The sequence below is a fragment of the Pogoniulus pusillus genome, chromosome 9, assembly GCF_015220805.1.
Source record: "Pogoniulus pusillus isolate bPogPus1 chromosome 9, bPogPus1.pri, whole genome shotgun sequence".
NCBI lineage: Eukaryota > Metazoa > Chordata > Aves > Piciformes > Lybiidae > Pogoniulus > Pogoniulus pusillus.
The window spans coordinates 26,445,330-26,463,624 of NC_087272.1; the positions used below are offsets into that span (position 1 = coordinate 26,445,330).

The 18,295-nt window shown below is 41.8% G+C and overlaps 2 protein-coding genes across 2 annotated transcripts in view; one reads left to right on the forward strand and one right to left on the reverse strand.

Moving 5' to 3' along the window:
• On the reverse strand, positions 1 to 13,897 carry CASP3 (caspase 3). The gene is made up of 7 exons (XM_064148975.1): positions 13,748 to 13,897; positions 7,464 to 7,556; positions 6,053 to 6,177; positions 5,202 to 5,330; positions 3,346 to 3,521; positions 2,752 to 2,869; positions 1 to 1,426 (listed from the first exon to the last, which is right to left on the reverse strand). Exons 2-7 carry the CDS (start codon positions 7,535 to 7,537, stop codon positions 1,203 to 1,205), a joined length of 846 nt encoding a protein of 281 aa, XP_064005045.1. The 5' UTR covers positions 7,538 to 7,556; positions 13,748 to 13,897; the 3' UTR covers positions 1 to 1,202.
• Positions 13,850 to 18,295, forward strand: part of PRIMPOL (primase and DNA directed polymerase) — a 15,612-nt gene continuing 11,166 nt past the window's right edge. The window contains exons 1-3 of the mRNA XM_064148977.1: positions 13,850 to 14,005; positions 16,947 to 17,131; positions 18,195 to 18,286. Of these exons, the coding sequence (XP_064005047.1) occupies positions 16,952 to 17,131; positions 18,195 to 18,286 (272 nt within the window). The 5' untranslated portion in view covers positions 13,850 to 14,005; positions 16,947 to 16,951. The remainder of the gene's footprint in view (positions 14,006 to 16,946; positions 17,132 to 18,194; positions 18,287 to 18,295) is intronic.

The window sequence follows — 18,295 nt, forward strand, 5'->3', positions numbered from 1 at the left end:
TAATTTAGGAAACAGTATTTAATTTAAGTTAAAAAAAAATCAAATGCCTCTGAAAGAGAACATCCATTTGCTAACACTGTTTACATTACACAGTTGAAAGAGCTACAAATCTTGTTTTGCAAGCACTGGATAGTCGTTTACTGTTGTCCTCCACACATTTGAAAACACTGTCACAAGTTGAAACGTCAACAAACACACTTTAGAGTTTTGCAAAAGCTCATTCTATAAAATTCAAGATACAAATTTATTATTTGTTAAGGTAATTTCAGCTAAAGTCTTGTAATTAATTCAAACTGATACTAGATTTAAGAAGTTTGTCTGGTACCTCAAATCTAGGTTTCCACACAAGTGGTAAACACATAGCACAAAGCAAACTCAGTTTTTATTTATGGCCAAAAGAGGAAAGTAATTTATTCAGCGTGTAGACTTCATTTTGCAACCAATTCTTGCAGCCCTAAATGTGCCCTAACAGCTCCCCCTTAGGGAGCTGCAAAAAAAGAAATGTTGGAAGACTGGTCCCTTAGTCACTCAGCTTCAAGTTGAGAATACAAAATGTATTTTGAAGCAGCTACCATGTTGATGCAATTTGCTTCACCTAATACTCTATGCAACAAGTTATAAAATAAATCAGGGGGAAAAAAAAAGACTACATTCTAAACGTGCTTCCTAATTGCTTGTGAAAAATGAAATGGTTGTTTCCCAGTTTATGCCCTAAGTTATAAAAATGGGTTAGGTTAGATTATAACCTAAACTTTGGGAATTTGAGTTAAGAAGAAATGTATGACAACACTACTATCATATCATCATTAGTAAACATATCACACTGTGGATCTTTTTCCTGTTGGCAAAAATATGAAACCAAACTATTGACAGTTTCTTTGCTTTGCCTCTTCAGCAAAGTGAAATGTAGCACCAAAGGAATCTGATAATATTATCTCATCTGTCTTCAATCTCTTCCCAATTTTTTCAACATACTCAGAGCACTACTTCCAAATCTGCCATGCTTCAGCTACTCAAGTCTGCATTTCTAATATAGCCACACTGTGTTTCACTTCTAATAATGAACATATTCTTTGAGTCAGTTCATCACACCACCTAAAGTAGTAAACAGCAACTCAGATTTAAAAGTGGTATTCCATACAAATATTGCATATAAGTTACAGATGAAAACACAAACTGAAAAATTGAGGTGAAATTCTTTATCAAGGGAAGTAAAATTCTTTGGTGAGCATAGAGACAATGCAAGGAATCTGTTTCTTTGCATTAAAATCCTGCCGAGTTGAGCAGGACTCATACTCTGCCACTCTGCGATTTACGCGAGTTAAAATCTGCATGATTTCAAGTTTTCTTGCATGCTCCTTCAACATTTTACAGAGTGACTGAATAAACCAGGAGCCTTCAGCTGAATTCCTCCAGGAGTAATAACCTGTGGAAGAGAAAAATGTCAAATTGATCAGATGTAGCAGCCTCTGATAAAGGACAGGATACCAATTAGGAGAGCAGTGCGTTGTTTCCAATAGCAATCCATACTCTAAAATAAAAAGTTAAAACCACTAACCAATGACATTTAGATTTTATAATCTCCCCAGATTCCAACTCAAAAGTTTTTTCTAATCCTCTCATCTTTTCCAAACTAGGAAAATTAAGTAGGTAGAACACCAAAAAGGCAAAAGGTGTGTCCAGAGAAGGGCGACAAAGCTGGTGAGAGGCCTTGAGCACAAGCCCTATGAGGAGAGGCTGAGGGAGCTGGGATTGTTTAGCCTGGAGAAGAGGAGGCTCAGGGGAGATTTTATTGCTGTCTACAACTACCTGAGGGGAGGTTGTAGCCAGGAGGAGGTTGCTCTCTTCTCTCAGGTGGCCAGCACCAGAACAAGAGGACACAGCCTCAAGCTATGCCAGGGGAAATTTAGGCTTGAGGTGAGGAGAAAGTTCTTCACTGAGAGAGTCATTGGACACTGGAATGGGCTGCCCGGGGAGGTGGTGGAGTCGCCGTCCCTGGAGCTGTTCAAGGCAGGATTGGACGTGGCACTTGGTGCCATGGTCTAGCCTTGAGCTCTGTGGTAAAGGGTTGGACTTGATGATCTATGAGGTCTCTTCCAAGCTTGGTGATACTGTGAAAACTATCTTCTGCTGCAACAGTCTTAGCCATTTACCACTTACCACTCTCTTATAGAGTACACATTTATGAAGGAGAGGTGACAGTGCAAGCGGAGCCAGGACGCAAGATGGATTTTAGCGTCACTATCTTCAGTAGGTGCATGAATTAAAGACTGGAACTTACTTCTGACAAGTGAGAACGTAAGGAACTCTGCCACTACTAATTTTGTTTAAGGACACGATTAAGATGACAGGCAAATAATATGCTGGTGTTTATCACCCACTTCTGTGCATGCATCTACAGAAACCTGATTGTTTTGTTCTCCGAGTTCATAACACCTTTTATGTCCTGCTCTAAGTTATTTGCGCAACTGAGACTAACTGAATTTAGAACAGATGAACACTTGAGGTTGTGTTAGTGAGAAAGATGCATATTCTGGGTTTATTTTCAATTGGGTGGGGTCCTTTTGTGGGAACTGAGAATAGCAATTACCTCAAAGAAATCAAATCAGGGGAGAAAAAACTCTTATTTCCATGAAAGCGAATGAAGTAGTCACTCACTGACAGGCTACGGCTGCAACCTGTTATTGGCAGTATCAATTCAATCTGATATATAGATACAATTTCAGTACCAAAACTTTGCAAGTCTCTTACCTGGAGCTGTAGAATATGCATACAGGAAGTCTGCTTCTACGGGTATTTTCTGACACATTGTTTCTTCTGATCCACTGTCTGCCTCAATACCGGAATCTAATTCTGTCCCTCTGCAAGCCTGTTTGGAGCAAAGAAGAATGGAAAATAACATTTAAAACAGAAAGGCAGTGATCATGATCAATGTACTGATTATTTTTTTTGGATCAGTATATCCCAATACAAAACATGCTAAACCATCAAAAATGTATATGTTCACATTTCCATTAGATAGAAGATAAATAACTAGCATTTCTTTAATGACAGAGTTTGGTTAAGATAGATGTTAATTCAAAAAGTGTACTCAGAAACTCCCTGAAAATATTGGCAGAAAGATTCTATGTAATCCATAGAATTAAGGTCATGCAATCTCAGCTGTTTCAAATACTGCCTAACTAATAGGGCAGACTGTGTCCCTTTCAGTCTGGAACAGAATCTTATTCTGAAACTAATGCCTTTTAAACACCTAACTTGTTTTTGTGCTAATTAATGAGAAACAGTATGGGGGTTTTTTGAGTATTCATCTGCTTTGAGGATCGTTGCTCAGCTGTACATCACCTGAATGAAAAAGAGCTTGGGTTTTCCTGCCAAACTCTTGCACCTGTCACCTCTGAAAAGGCTGGTTAGTGCTTTCAGTTCGAGGGGGCCATCGGTACCATAGATTAATCCTTCATCACCATGGCTTAGCAACACACAAACAAAACTGCTTCGCTTGCTGTGGTCCTCCTCAGAAACTTGAAAGAAAAAAAAAAAGACAATTATCTTTTTGCAATCCCTAATGGCCTTGAACATTTGATGCTTCTTATGTGACAGAAGTTTTTAAGAACTAATCCCAAGTTTAGAAATCTTCCATCAGTTTTCGCTTCTGAACAAAAGGAGTCAGCCTATTTTACCTCAGGAAGCTGGAAAATCCCAAACTGAAGGTGGACCCTACCTATTCCACAACACAGTCACAGAACTAGGCCAAGAACACCACATTCCCATAGTGTCTCAAAGATACACCTTGCTCAGGAAGTAATGGTCAAGTCTTGTGATCAGACTGATGAGAAGTTCCTAGCTTTAGGAAAGGATGGAAAGTCTTAGCATTCTTTCCAATTAGAGACATTGCAATTACTTGAATTACAGGAAACTGAGTGCAGCATTAAAGTTCTTGCTGCTGCAGGGAGGTAGGTACTAACATTAGAGAGGAGGCTCCCACTCTCACTCTGTAGCAACATCTAGAATGATTTTTCAGGTCTCTGAATTTGGTACTTAAAGACCTTTAAGTGACTACAAAATGCTGGAGTTACAGATCTTTAAGAGAGAAAGAGGCAGGTGAACAGCAATCTCTCTATCCTGGACTTCCAAAGAGCAGACTTTGGCCACTTCAGAGATCTGCTAGGAGGAGTACCATGGGAGAAAGCTCTGGAGGGCCAAGAACCCGAAGAAAGCTGGTTACAATTCAAGGATTACCTACTCCAAGACCAACACTGATGTGCCCTGATGAAGAGGAAGGCATGGAAAAATGCCACAAGCAAGACACAGGCCTTTCCGCTTTAAGCTTTGCTTGACAGTACAAGAGACAGGCTGCAGCAACTCTACTCATAAACACATCATGCTTGTAGCACTCTCTGGCATAAACATTAACTGGCACTAAAAGACCTACATCTAAGTTAGCACACACATTTGAAAAAAAAAACAAGCAAAAAACACTAGCAGAAAACCCAAACAGGATTGCTGCAGGCTAACTGTTGAACTGTGACCTGGCAGTTTGGGAGAGCACTGGTAGGCACAAGCCACAGCCATGCCAGGGAACCTTGCAACAGCTTCTTAGAACAAACTGTGTTCCAGGGCTACAGATACCCCCAGGCACCAGGTAATTTACTGATCTAGATGTAGCCAAGTACAAACAAAGCAGGACAAACACAAACAGCAGTACCAAGCTCTTATTTGACAGAAGGGCGTTTTGTTTTACAAGTCAAGTGAAACATGAGTTGATTTTCTAAAAGAGTAATTCATTCCACACATTTGTAATTCTGGTTCCTTGATAAGAACCCCCTGGATCAGAACACCTCTTGTGCTGTACCACCAAGCATACAGCACAGAATCCCTCTGCCCAATTAAGCAGGTTTCCTTCCAACTCAGAGCTTTAGTGTTTCCAGGGTCAAAATGTAGATCAATCTGCATTTAAGTTTCAATCTTTTTTCCAGCCTTCTTTAAAAGACAAGAAAGGATATGGAGGCAACACTCATGGCACTAAGGATAGAGATAGTAAAGATGAATAAACATAGAAACTACAATATGTCAACCTTAGTAATAAATTACCAGTAGGTGTAATATATAATCTAAAAGAACTGTGGAAGAAGAGATGTGAGAGCTAGAGATGTATTTGGAAACAGCGGTTGACTTAATACACTGAACATATTATTACTTACCATTTTTCAATAGTTTAAAAATGTCCTCACATGAAAGATCATTGTTGATCTTTATCTTATATCCCAACTTCATAAAAACTTCTCTGACATGAGCAGCATCTACATCCGTACCCGAACGGGGAGACATCCCTATATGCAAGAGAAAAGTACTACGTTTTATGTGAGATAGATGGCATGGTCTGATCGAGCCAAATTCTTTTCTCACTTATTCCTGTGTCAACCTGAAATATTATTCTGGATCCACTCTAATAGAATAAAACAACTGCACTGCTACACAGTGGTCTGGATGATCAGGTAGTGAGGTGGATTGGGAACTGGTTGAAGAAAAGAAGCCAGAGAGTTGTGGTCAATGGGATGGAGTCTAGGTGGAGGCCTGTGACTAGTGGGGTCCCACAAGACTCAGTATTGGGACCAGTTGTGTTCAATATACTCATCAATGACCTAGATAAGGGCACAGAGTGCACTGTCAACAAATTTGCTGATGCCACCTAACTGGATGGAGTGGCTGCCACACCAGAAGGCTGTGCTGCCATTCAGTGAGACTTGGACAGGCTGGAGGGTTAGGCAGGGCAAAATTTAATGAAATTCAGCAAGGACAAGTGTAGAGTCTTGCAGGGGTAAATTCCAATTTGTTGGGATCCAAATCCAAACTACAACACTATACCTAACTTCTTCCTTTTAGCCACATTTGGAAGTATTACAGTGAAATGAATCACACTCATTCAAACTACCTAATTTTAGATTGCATTTTAGATTGCAGTAAAATTTCATCTGCATATTTAACTCAGAGCATTAATACAGGCCACTAATTAATCTACTGAATGAAAAAAATAGGAAATTGAAAGTTGTACCAGTATGTCTGTGGAAGTTCTTATTGTTTATTATTATGCATTCCCCCATCTCTGGATAATCCATTCTGTAGCTGTTGTCTGGCTGAATTCCAGAGCCCATAGATTTGCTAGCAGGTAGGTTCTTTCTGCATAGAAATTAAGACAAACTTTAGGTGTTAAGTCCTGATTTCTCTTCTCTAGCTTCAAAAGAACAATAAAATAAGGTTATTTTATATGATTCTCAGTTACACCTGTGAAGTCAGCTGGTAGATGTGACTTAAGACTAGTGAAGGCTGTACTTGCCCAGATGTTAAAATAAATAAAACCACTTTGTATAGTTAAGCAGCCACATAAAAGTTATGTTTCAAAATGGGCAAAGTATGTACATACACAAAATAATTTTTTAATGAAAAAGTGGATTTATTTGTAGGAATGTTCCCTGCAACTCTTAACAAGCACAATATTTAAAGACTCAAGGAAGAATCCTGTCTAAAATGACACCTCTTCACAGGAAAACATGAAATGTTAGTTTTAGGAAATCAGTTCCTACAATAAGCAATCATTTGGGTTTTTTACTAACATCCTTTAAAAGTTATGTACCTGGAAAGTCTCTGAGACTGAGACTTTTATACATTCTAATCAAAAGTTATATAACCATTGAATTTTCACAAGTAAACATTCAAAACCTAGAAGGACCCAGACTCTAAATGCAGTTGTAACCCTGCCTTTATGAACAGACCAACTGCACTACCACTCGTGACTCTGCAGCGTCTGTCAATTTTCATCAGTCCACAGATGATGAAGTCAGTATGCATTTTCTCATTGAAGCATGTGGGTAAGAGGTTACAAGGCTGGAAGCTGTTATCATGTATTCTACAAAGAAACAGTCTGTAATGCTCTTAAATCTCATTTTTAATGAAATGCTAAAAGAATGACTTTAGAAATTGAGTTGCAAGAGACAGCATAATCTGATGACAGTGCTACATCAGTGTAGCTGTCATCAGGAAGAACAGGCCTGTGTTTACTTGCTTCCTCTCCTCTACATTTCCCTTGCACTTGTACTTCCTCTGCACATAAAACCCTGCAGCAGGTTACCTGAAGCAGCTGAACTCTCTGCCACAGGTTCAGTTGAGCTCTAGAAGCAGTTAAAGAACAGGGTTGAACATTTAGCCCAAGGCGAGACAAAAATCTCTTTTCAAGAGCAGTTAGCCACTTGATAATGCTGTTAAGCCAAGTCTTTTGCATTTCAGTTCCTTGTATATAGGTATGGCCTACTCTGTCACAGGCTGTGTATTTTCAAAGGCAGAAAAAACAACCCTAATAGTTGCTTATAGTTTACCATAATTGAAATTCTTCCTTTACACATTATTTCTTCTATGGCTCTCACCTTGTGTTACGGCACAAGATTCTGCAAGTCTTAAACCTCACTTACCCTTTGGAACTAGGAATAGATTTTGCATCAGTCAGATCTTCCTCCACATGTGGTCCATCTCCTGTGTCTGCCATTATGGCTCTCAATTATCAGCTTTAAAACACGGGAAAATAGAAATATATGGCAATTAATTTTCATACGAAATAATATCTTCAGATTGCTTATTTTTGTTACATTGCCTTAAAGCCTTACACAAAGACAGGGCAATTTTTTAGAATTAAGGGAAAACCAGGAATGTTAAAAGGGGATATTCACACTGAATAACTTTAGCTTATGAGCACTAGCATTGGTAGCAAAAAATAGCAATTCTGAGTAATCTGAAGTATCTTTCTAAATTACTGTGTTCTGAAACAACTCCAGGAGAATCAGTCTGTAGGTCACTGTGACCATTTCACCGAAAATGCCTACAAAAAGTAGAGTAAGAAACAAACAAACTGAAAATTGTGATCTTTAAAATACTGTGATGTCTCTACATGCATTAGTAGCATTTTAATACTATGAACAGTGTCATGTATGGATTCCTTTCATCTCAGCAAGACAAAAATTGTGATCCAAGCCCAAGCAACATGAGTCATCAGATATGTGCAAGGACTAACACAAAAGATTAGATTTTGGGTCACAGTATTTGACAAATAAATAATTTCTCTGCATCCTGTTGCAAATGAAACATCACTGCACCCAACCATAATTGGTGCAGATAAAGGCAACTGCAATATAACTAACATAGAACCACAACAATGTACATTTAGATAGTTGATTAAATTAACTCCATGCTGTTTATTTCTATTTACTTTTACAAGAACACAGGAAAAGAAATTATGATGGCTATCAAGCCAGAAATCTATTTAAAAGCAATAAATCTCCCTCCCAATTACTCTATGTGTACTCATTAACACACTACCACAAGTTATCTTGCTCAGGATTCAGAGGATTAAGTACCACAAAGTTAAATCATCAGATAGGAAAAGGAATAAATGAAGTTAAGTGCTTATACCTCAAGAAACAAACAGGGCACCACAACACAAGAATGAAGAGAAACATAAGTAGATATATTGAGAGTAAACAGGGATGCATAAATAACCAGACCAAGCAGTAGTAAGATTTGCCAGTCAGATACAATGAAGATTCTTACTTAAGGCTCATGTGCCTTGGTGGCAAACTATATTTGCCATCATATACCACCATACTACCATTACAGTAAGTCTCTTAACTTCATCTGTGCAAGCTAGCTAGTACACCATGAACATTCATTTTCTGTAGGAACAATTACTGACACATCAGAAGTGCTAATCTGGTATGTATAACCTTCTTTCTTTTTTTTTTTCTTAGAAGATATTTGCTCACATTTTGTGACTTTAAAAGTTTTCAAAGTTACTCTGAATACTACTTCTTTGCATCTTGTAGCATTGTCATAATTAAGAAGTCTTCTTGTTCACAAAATTATACAAGGTCTGTATCATGTAAGTTAGCAGCATGCAGGAAATCTCCTGAAAATCAAATTACAAATGTATCAAATAAGCTTAATAGTTTAGAAATAAACTTTCTAAAATACTTTAAAGGCCATGTCATGAACTACATCTATGGTGTTGAACTTGCTTGCCTAGCATCATGACCTGGATTCATTCATCATGACCTGGATTCATTCAACCTAACTTCAAAGCCTAATTCCCTAGAAGTTCCCTATGAGAAAAATCATCAGTGGTTTCAAATGGTATTTCAAGTACCCAAGACCTGTGGCATGACAGTGATTCAACTTTATGTCTTATCATTGGGCAGGGAACACCTGCACTGACAACAAAGTCTTGTCTAGAAGTCGGTACATCCACTCAGCTGTAACTGAAAAGCAGAGCTTCTGATCTCTGCAAAGTGGAAAGAATGGCTTTCATTGATGAGAACACTAGAAGATCCCCTGCTCCAGCAGAACCCAGCTTCCAGGAGTTTCTATGCCTTTTTTGGCCACGGTTCCAAGCTTTTCTGAGCTCTCACCCCGACACTTTTGAACAAATCTTTATTTTCTAGGAAACATCTAACCAGACTGGCCCACAATTGAGATGCAACTGGCGCTGCTCTTTCTTCTGGAGAAGCACTATGTGCAAAAGCACAATCCAAATCAATCACCATGGCTGAGATGAATTGGAGAGACATGGAAAATGTTAGGTTCCTATCTTGCTTGTTCTTTGCCTGGCAACAGTATGAAGTATCACACCACATCAAAGAGCACAGTACCAACCACATTATTGAATGCAGCCAGCAGGTGTACTGAGAGCAGCATGGCCCTGTCAGCAGGGATTCAACCTCTGCTCTAAATTCAGGTGTTTACCCCAGCTGTCTGGCACTGTGAAAGCCTGCAGTGCCAGGGCTGCAGGCACTGAAATGGCTAGTGTAAACCAGTAAATAAATGCCTACACGGGCTGTGGTTGCCACTTGTCTGTCTTACGAGCCAGTCTGTGCTACCGATAATTACTTCGAGAAAGACTCAGCTAAAGTATAGGGAAAGCTACCAACACTCTGGTCAACAGGTAAGACCTTGGAATTATTAGGAAGTGGATCATTGGAATGCCTTGGATTCACATCAGGTGTGCTCCAAACAAATAGCTGCATCCCATTAGAAATTGGTTTTAGCAAGCTTGTGTGAATAACACTGGTACACAGCAGCAGACCTAATACACTGAGACAGCTGAATGCTTCTATAACATAAATGTTAAAGCATGCTGGAAATAACATCTCCAAGTGAGCTTAAATTAAAACTTATTGCTTTTTGCAACCTCAAAATTATAAAACTGCTGTCCTTGATCCAGTGCTGAAGAACCAATGAAATCTTAAGACACATCTAGTAAAATCTATGGACCACAATACTTTGCTTCTGAAAAATAAGCCACGTTTTATGATACTGTCTGACAAAAATATTTCTTACTAAAGCCTTTGTAAGCCTAGCTCACAACTTACAGTTTCAATTAACAATGTGTTACACTCATGCTCTATTGCATCACAACTGGTTTTTCTAAGAATCTACAGAAGTTAGAGAGTGAAGAAAGGATGGGTGCAATGTGACCTAAAACATACATGCATTTTTCTTCAGAATAGAATCTGTAACTCACCTTCATTATGCATCAACTTCTGAGCACCTAAAGGCACTAAATCACCTGTACTTCTCTAAAGAACAAAAGATATCCACAAAGAGATATCTGTTTGGTTGCTAGGCACTCAAATGCAAATTTTAACCAATAGATGTTTTCTGCTTTGAATCACTATGTAGAGTAACAGCAACGCTCTCAGGAGGATGATGCTGATACTAGCAGACTACTAAGAATTGCTTCATCTTGGTTGAGGTAATGCAATGATGTCATCTTCTATCAAAAAGAATACACATTTCCCTGTAGAGGATGATCTCATGCTGTTGTTGGGTATGGGGAAATGAATTAAATTCTTAATGCAGTGTCCTGATTAAAAATTGTCATTCTGCTCCTTCATCTTTTCTCTGAAAGCTTAGGTAAGATGAGCATTCAACAGTAAGGAAACTTAAGTGAAATGAGCAACAGCATTTTTCTAATGTGGAACAATATATTCTATAGATTTTTAGGAAGCTTATTTTGCAATATTTTACACTTCTCCCCTGAAGTCTTCACCAACTTGAAGGTTTTTTAAAAGCCTGTGAGACATATATTATACATACACAAATACATATAAGATCTTTATAGGTACTAAGTACTTAAAAATAAAGTGGTTGAAAAAGGTCTAAAACTATGCTCAGAAAGCTACCAAAAATGACCAAAGTCTTTATGGGTAGCCATAAAAGCAAAAATATATGTTGCCTTATATAAATGCAATTGTTCCAATGCTTTTATTTTGATAGGAAAATTATACAGTAATAATCCATACTCCATTCATACCTGGATTTACTTATTCTGCCTCGACCTAATAAAAATAAATTCACATCACCACACATCACTGCCATAAGAACCATCAGATTTCTTTTAAAAGCAATATATGAATTGTGAACCAACAGGATAAATGATATAATGACAAAAATAATGCCACAGTTTCTCAGACAGGGAAGAAAGCTAGTGTCTAATTATCAAACATATTTTGAAGCATGCAAACCACAGGAGACATGTTCAGTATATGCCAGCTGCTATAAAGCAATCACTGTAGGAATGTTAAAATACATGTCCAGAACAAAAACTCATAAACTTAAAGATTAGAAAAAGGCAGATTGCCACCTCACACGACTGCAAGAAAAAGCATCAAGTGTGCAGTGAAGGTATATAAATACGTAGATCACAGTATCACACAGAGTATCACAGTATCATCAAGGTTGGAAGAGACCTCAGAGATCATCAAGTCCAACCCTTTACCACAGAGCTCAAGGCTAGACCATGGCACCAAGTGCCACGTCCAATCCTGCCTTGAACAGCCCCAGGGACGGCGACTCCACCACCTCCCCGGGCAGCCCATTCCAGTGTCCAATGACTCTCTCAGTGAAGAACTTTCTCCTCACCTCCAGCCTAAATTTCCCCTGGCGCAGCCTGAGGCTGTGTCCTCTTGTTCTGGTGCTGGCCACCTGAGAGAAGAGAGCAACCTCCCCCTGGCCACAACCACACCTCAGGTAGTTGTAGACAGCAATAAGGTCACCCCTGAGCCTCCTCTTCTCCAGGCTAACCAATCCCAGCTCCCTCAGCCTCTCCTCGTAGGGCTGTGCTCAAGGCCTCTCCCCAGCCTCGTCGCCCTTCTCTGGACACGCTCAAGCATCTCAATGTCCCTCCTAAACTGGGGGGCCCAGAACTGAACACAGCACTCAAGGTGTGGTCTAACCAGTGCAGAGTACAGGGGCAGAATGACCTCCCTGCTCCTGCTGACCACACCATTCCTGATGCAGGCCAGGATGCCACTGGCTCTCTTGGCCACCTGGGCACACTGCTGGCTCATGTCACACTGTGAAATCAACGCAGATTTGCAAACTAAAAAATGTCACTTCTGCAATACATAATGATAACCAACAAATATATAATTGATAACATAAGGGATATACAGAAGCTGATGATACAAAAAAAACCCTAAAAACACCTGAGACACACCGTTGCACTTTGTGTGTGGTCCCTGTCCAATATTACTGACAAAGACGGAGGCATGCCAGCACTGTGATAGCCCTTCACATGGCTGCTGGGCTGGGCCAGCTCTCGGACCATACAAAACGAACTTTTAGGCAGTCAGCATCGATGTGCAAAATCGGCCAGGCTGAACTTACACTGAGAGCACACGGGACAGACACTTCCTTATTTGTTCACGGTTACCTACAACCACATGACCGCCGCAACAAGCATTAAGGAGCCTGACAAGGCTACTAAGGCAAAGATGCCTTCTTTGCAAGTGCAACGTAAAATGAGAAGTAGATAAATGATTACCAGTTGGAGAGTAGCAGCACTGTCCCTTAACCTAGCAGGGAAAAGGCTGACCGCACCTTGGACAGGGCCTTCTACCTGCTATCAAAAGCTGGCGGCAGGGTCTGGGGGCCTGGAGCAGGCTCTGCCTGCGCTGGCAGGGCCGGCACGATGCAGGCAAGCATCCCTGCCGCTGCCCCTCCGGCCCTCCCTTGGGATGCAGCCGCAGCTGTCGCGCACTCGGTTAGCAACCGGGTCACTGCAGGGCCGTTTTCCGACGAGGTTTAACCCGCTGCATCCAGCGTTCCAGGCCCTGTGCTTCCAGTCAGCCAGCAGTTTATCGGAAAGATTCCGGAAAGCGGTTTTAAAAAGAAAGCTTTTTTTTTTTTCCTTTTTCTTTTGTTCAGTCAGTTTATCCACAAACACACTCTTAAAATAGGAAAGAGGCTGCCTTAAGTTTCTGGATAACTAAGATAACAGTTCAGCTTCGCTCCGCTCCGGCATGGTGGAAGCGGCGACCGCCCGGGCGGCCCCACGGCCCGGCCCCTCCCGCGGCCACCGGGCGTGAAGGCGCTGCGAAGGGCGGAGCGGGGACAGCCGACCCCAACAAACAGCCACCCTGCCGCCAGGCCCGCTGCAGCGGCAGCCCCCGGGACAGATAGCGAGCGGTAAAGGCGGCGCTCCGAGCCGGGCCGGCCCCGGGAGAGCTACAGCTCCCCTCCAGGTCCAGGTGCAAGTAGGCTCCTGTTTCATCATCCGGCTCCCAAACGGGAGAGGAGAAGGCGGCCGTTCCCTGCAGAGCTGGAGAGTCGGCAGCCACCAGCCCGCCCTACCCCTCGCCGCCAGCCCTATCCCACATCCCCGCTGCTTTGTTCGGTTCAGACGCCGCCGCCCGCCTCCACCCACCGGCTCTGCCACCTTCCCGCTCCACCGGCGCTGCTCTCGGATCTGCTGTCCCCAAGGCTCGCCTCAGCTACGCTAGGCTCGGCTCCGCTCAGCTCGGCGTGAATCAGTGTGGAGGGAGGGACAGAAGGCGCCTGCCGAAGGCGCTCTCCCGGTCGCTCTCCGCGGCTCCTCCCGGCGCAGGGCGGGGCGGGCAGGCCGGGCAGCCCGCCCCGCTGCCGTCCTTCGAACAGCGCTGGCGGCAGTGCGCGGGCTCGGCCGGTGAGTTGTTGGTACCGGTTGTTTGCTCCGTGCTCCCTGAGGCTGTGTCCTGCCGGCTGAAGCGGCTCCTGGCACTGAGGGGAGGCAACGCGAGGGCAAGCCGGGCGTCATCTGCCCTCTCTTCTGCCTGTGGCCTCTGGGCCCCAGCCGTGCCGTTACCGCTTGGGCTACCCGTTGCAGGGCCTGCTGGCAGCGAGCTGGGCCGCGCCCCGCACCGCCCCTCGGCTCCGCTTGGTCGCGGCGGCAAACACCGCCCGCGGGCCTTGGCCGCAGTTACGCTGCTCCCAGGCATGTAGCGGTGCCCACGGGAGAACGGGGCGAGTTTGGGTGCTGAGCCCGTTACGGCTGCCCCAGAGCCTTGCTTCGCGCTGCGCTTCCTGCTCTGAGGTTTAACTCGTAATCCAGAGCCCGCTGGTTTTTGTCTTTGGGTTTAGTTCGCTGTGTGCTGAAAAACACCTTTCTGACAGAACGGTGGTTTGTAATCGTCGTGTTAAGTAATTCCTGGGGGTGTTTACCAGAAGAAGTCTTTCGGTGAGTTAGGTAAGCGTGGGTGTGCTGTGCTACAGCAGAGCAGGCAGGGTCTGTCACCCGCTGCTGCACGGTGAAAGCTTGGAAATCACACTGCTGAATGGCAAATGTCACCTAGATACACCTGCCCACCAGTGCCCCGCTGCCCTGCCGGGGCAGCCTTACACCGCAGCACTTTGAAGCTCAGGGCTGATTTTCCGCTTCATCGTCAGCTTTCAGGTTAGTTAGTTTCATGTTTGTACGCTGACCTTCAGTAGCAGGAACCAAAGCTAAACGTTAGAAACTACATCTTCCAGCTTCTCACGGCAAGAACTAGCAGTCTTCTTGAGGCCTTATCACCAGGTCTACCACCTCCGTTTTGTACAAGTATCTCAAATGTTAATTGTAGAAGCTGTTTCTCCTGTTAAGAGTACAAGACGGAAAACTTCATGTTATTGCTGAGGGAAGGTGAATGATGTTCAGCATTATACCCTAGTTCAGCTTAGCATAAGGATAACTCAGCTAATTGTCACTGATCTGAAGAAATTTAGGACTAAATAGTAAGCTACTTAACAATAATGTTCTTTTACTGCAGAGACAGCAGGTGGGAGAAAACCTCACGTAGTTATTAGTGTTGAGGAGCGTGGATGCTACCACAGAGCTATGCTGCATGATGCACCAGCCAGGAAACCACTGTAGTCATGTTGTTTTGCATAGCAGTTGATTTACATGTCTAAACTTAATTTCTCAGCAGGTGTAGGTAGTGTGTTTTGTTACAGAGTTTGGGGATTTTGTTGTTTATTTGTTTTTCACTAAAAACTCGGGATGCATGTGATGAAACCGTGTATTTGTATTTGGCCTTCTGCTGTAGCGCAAGGGAGAAAATTGCTGTTTCTGCTATGGCAAGCCTGTTTGTTGTCTTGGTGGGTTCTTTTGCAATTGAACAAACAACCCCCCAAGAAACCCTGATGTCCTCCGAGCTGTGTTTCTTCAAAACTATGTCTTGGGCTAACAAGGAAAGGTAAAAGGTGTAGAGAATTACGGGAATTGTCCTTTGCTTTTTTAATGGTTGTATGTTGTGGGAAAGTGCTGATACAGGGAATGTCTTCTGCACCAAATTGATTTACAGAGCCAACAGCATCAAAATGAAACTGAAGGTTCTGTTACCAGTTCCAGGAAGCACTGATCGTGTCTATAACTTTACTTTTCATTTCCAAATACCACACTAATTGCTGGAAAAGATAGGGTGTGGAGGAAATCACAGATCAGGAGACTGACAAAGTTTGTGGAGATCTGTCTGACCCTGGTAGGAGGAAAAAACATTCATTTAGGCTCAACACAATCACTAAACTGTCAAAATATAGCCAAGATTAAACATACCATGGGCAGCAATGCAATGTCCAGGAGCATTTACTGTGGGAAACTTGGAGGGGAATTCAGAAGATCTGAAATTTGGGCTTTAGGGCCCAGCAGAATGCCTAGATACTGAAACTCACCTTTATAGATCCAGCAGGTTAAAGGGCTGAATACTTTTTAGTATAATCACTTTCATCTTTTATTACAACTGTGAGGTTGTTTTGAGAACCAAGAGTTGGTAAAAGGTTGTGCTAGACAGACCAAATAAGTGCACCTTTAGCTTTGGTTACTTCTTGTCTTTCCTCCCTTTATTTCACACTTTCTTAGCTTTATCACTTTGCAGGTGTTCAGAGGGGTAATTATTTTCCCAGGAAAAAAACTAAGGAAACTGGAAAAAAAAATGTACATGTTAATGTGTGGCTATGCTTTAGTACCTTACTTTGTAGTATTTGGATTAATGCAAATAGAAGTTTAAAGGTTGCAAGACACGAAGCATTTACTGCATCGTGTGCTGTTTCTGAGGAGAGATAAGATCACCATCTACCTTTGCAAGAAAGTACACAAGAAAGTTCCTGATCAGTAGCAAAGGTCAGAAATGAAGCACAGAGACCTCATTTTGTGTTTGCTTTCTTTTGCTTTGAGATGCAGAGCTCAGAGCTGGAGTCACTGAACTCTTAATTTTTCTGAGGAATGCAAGTGTGAATTACCTCCTTTGTCTCCTCATCCATAAAGCAGAAGTAATAGTATTTTTTCACTCCTTACTGATGTTGTGTGTATTCTTTGAGGAGGAATGCAATACCATTCTGTAAACAGAAATGAAACTTCCTAGGCCTTCCCCATTTGTGTCTCTTCCGATGTGTTTGTCCTTGATAGTATTAATATGATCTTCCAAAACCCTGTGGAAAGATTCAACATCAAAACAGTCATCATAGCAAGGTTGGGTGCTGATTTGGAATGCTGGCAGCTCTTAGTTAATAAAATAAGCTCAGCAAAACCAGAATCTAAAGCAGTGAAGAGTACAGGATGCATTGACTCAAACAGAAATTGGTACTGATTTGAGTACTTGTAATTGCTTTAGGCCAAATGAAGAGAAAATGGGAAGAAAGACTGAAGAAAGTGGAAGAACTTGCTTCTCACTATGAAAGAAACCCTCTTCCTCCAGTTTATAGACCAAGACTATCCAAACCCTTTCAGCCATCCTCTGTTTGGAAAATATTTTGCCGGCAGGCTGAAGCTTTTGAGTATGTAAAAACCTGCAAAGAGGTAAATTACTGGTTAACTGGCTGTCTCTAAGTACTTTCAAGGTTGAACTTAAGAGCTTGGTTGACAGTGAAGTCTTTACCAGGTCTCAGGGTATGTTTTTTTCTTTCATTCTTCCCTCCCTCAGCTTCTTCCTATTCCTGATACAGCAAGTATTTTTCTTGTCTTTGCAGGAGACCATGCTACACTGGAGGTAGCTCTAAGAAGTGCTCGTTCTAACATATGAATTGATATTTGAAGTTCACCTCTAACATTAGAAGTGTTTTTTGAAATCATTGTAGTGATAGATTTGTACCTTCTGAGGTGACTGAACTGTCAGGGTTGGCAGGAGAATGAGAAGGTAGTGAGAGTCAAGTAGGAAAAAAGAGGAAGAGAGAGATGAGGGCAAAAAAGATACCCCAGAGTCAGAGAGAAGACAATACAGCTTTCCAAAGACATCAGATGAACAAGTTCAAATGAAGCCATGAGCTAGATGAATGCTATGCCAAATGTTTTCAGTTTAATACACTTCAAATTGGTTACTGATATTGAAGAAAGTATCAGGTTTTTCCTCTACACTCTTGTAGGTGTTTGCCTGAGCCTGAAATTCTGTTTTCCAAAATGCACTCTCTCTGGCTTGTCACTGTGGTGTTTTTTGGGTTTATTTTTTTTGCATTTTCTTTCCAGATTTTCATTTTTTTAATTAGATAAAATAGAGTCTAAAGAATATTTACTACAAAGGCATGGACTGCCATCACTTTCACAAGGCCACTCCTTTCAGGACAGTGTTGCTCCTCCTGTTAGGTGCACTCACCACTAAATGAGAAAAAAGACAACTTTACAGAGTAAACAGGTTACATGAATGCACAACAAAGAAAAGCTTCAAAATTTGCTCATGTAACTGAAATCAGAACGATGTCCTTCATTAAAACCAGGTGCTGCTTAGCTTGGAAGAGGATAAGTGGTCCACTTACAGTTTTCTAGTATTTACTAATCTTTAGTTATTAAGAAATTACTGTCAAATAGGAACTTCTAACAAATTTAACTGGTTGCTTGAATAAGAAGAGTCAATCTTTTTATTTTAAAGGATGTTCACGTGTTTGCCTTAGAGAAGAACACACAAAGTGGGCAGAGATTTTACCTTGTGACAACTTATAAAGAGCTTTGGTTTTACTACACGTGAGTATT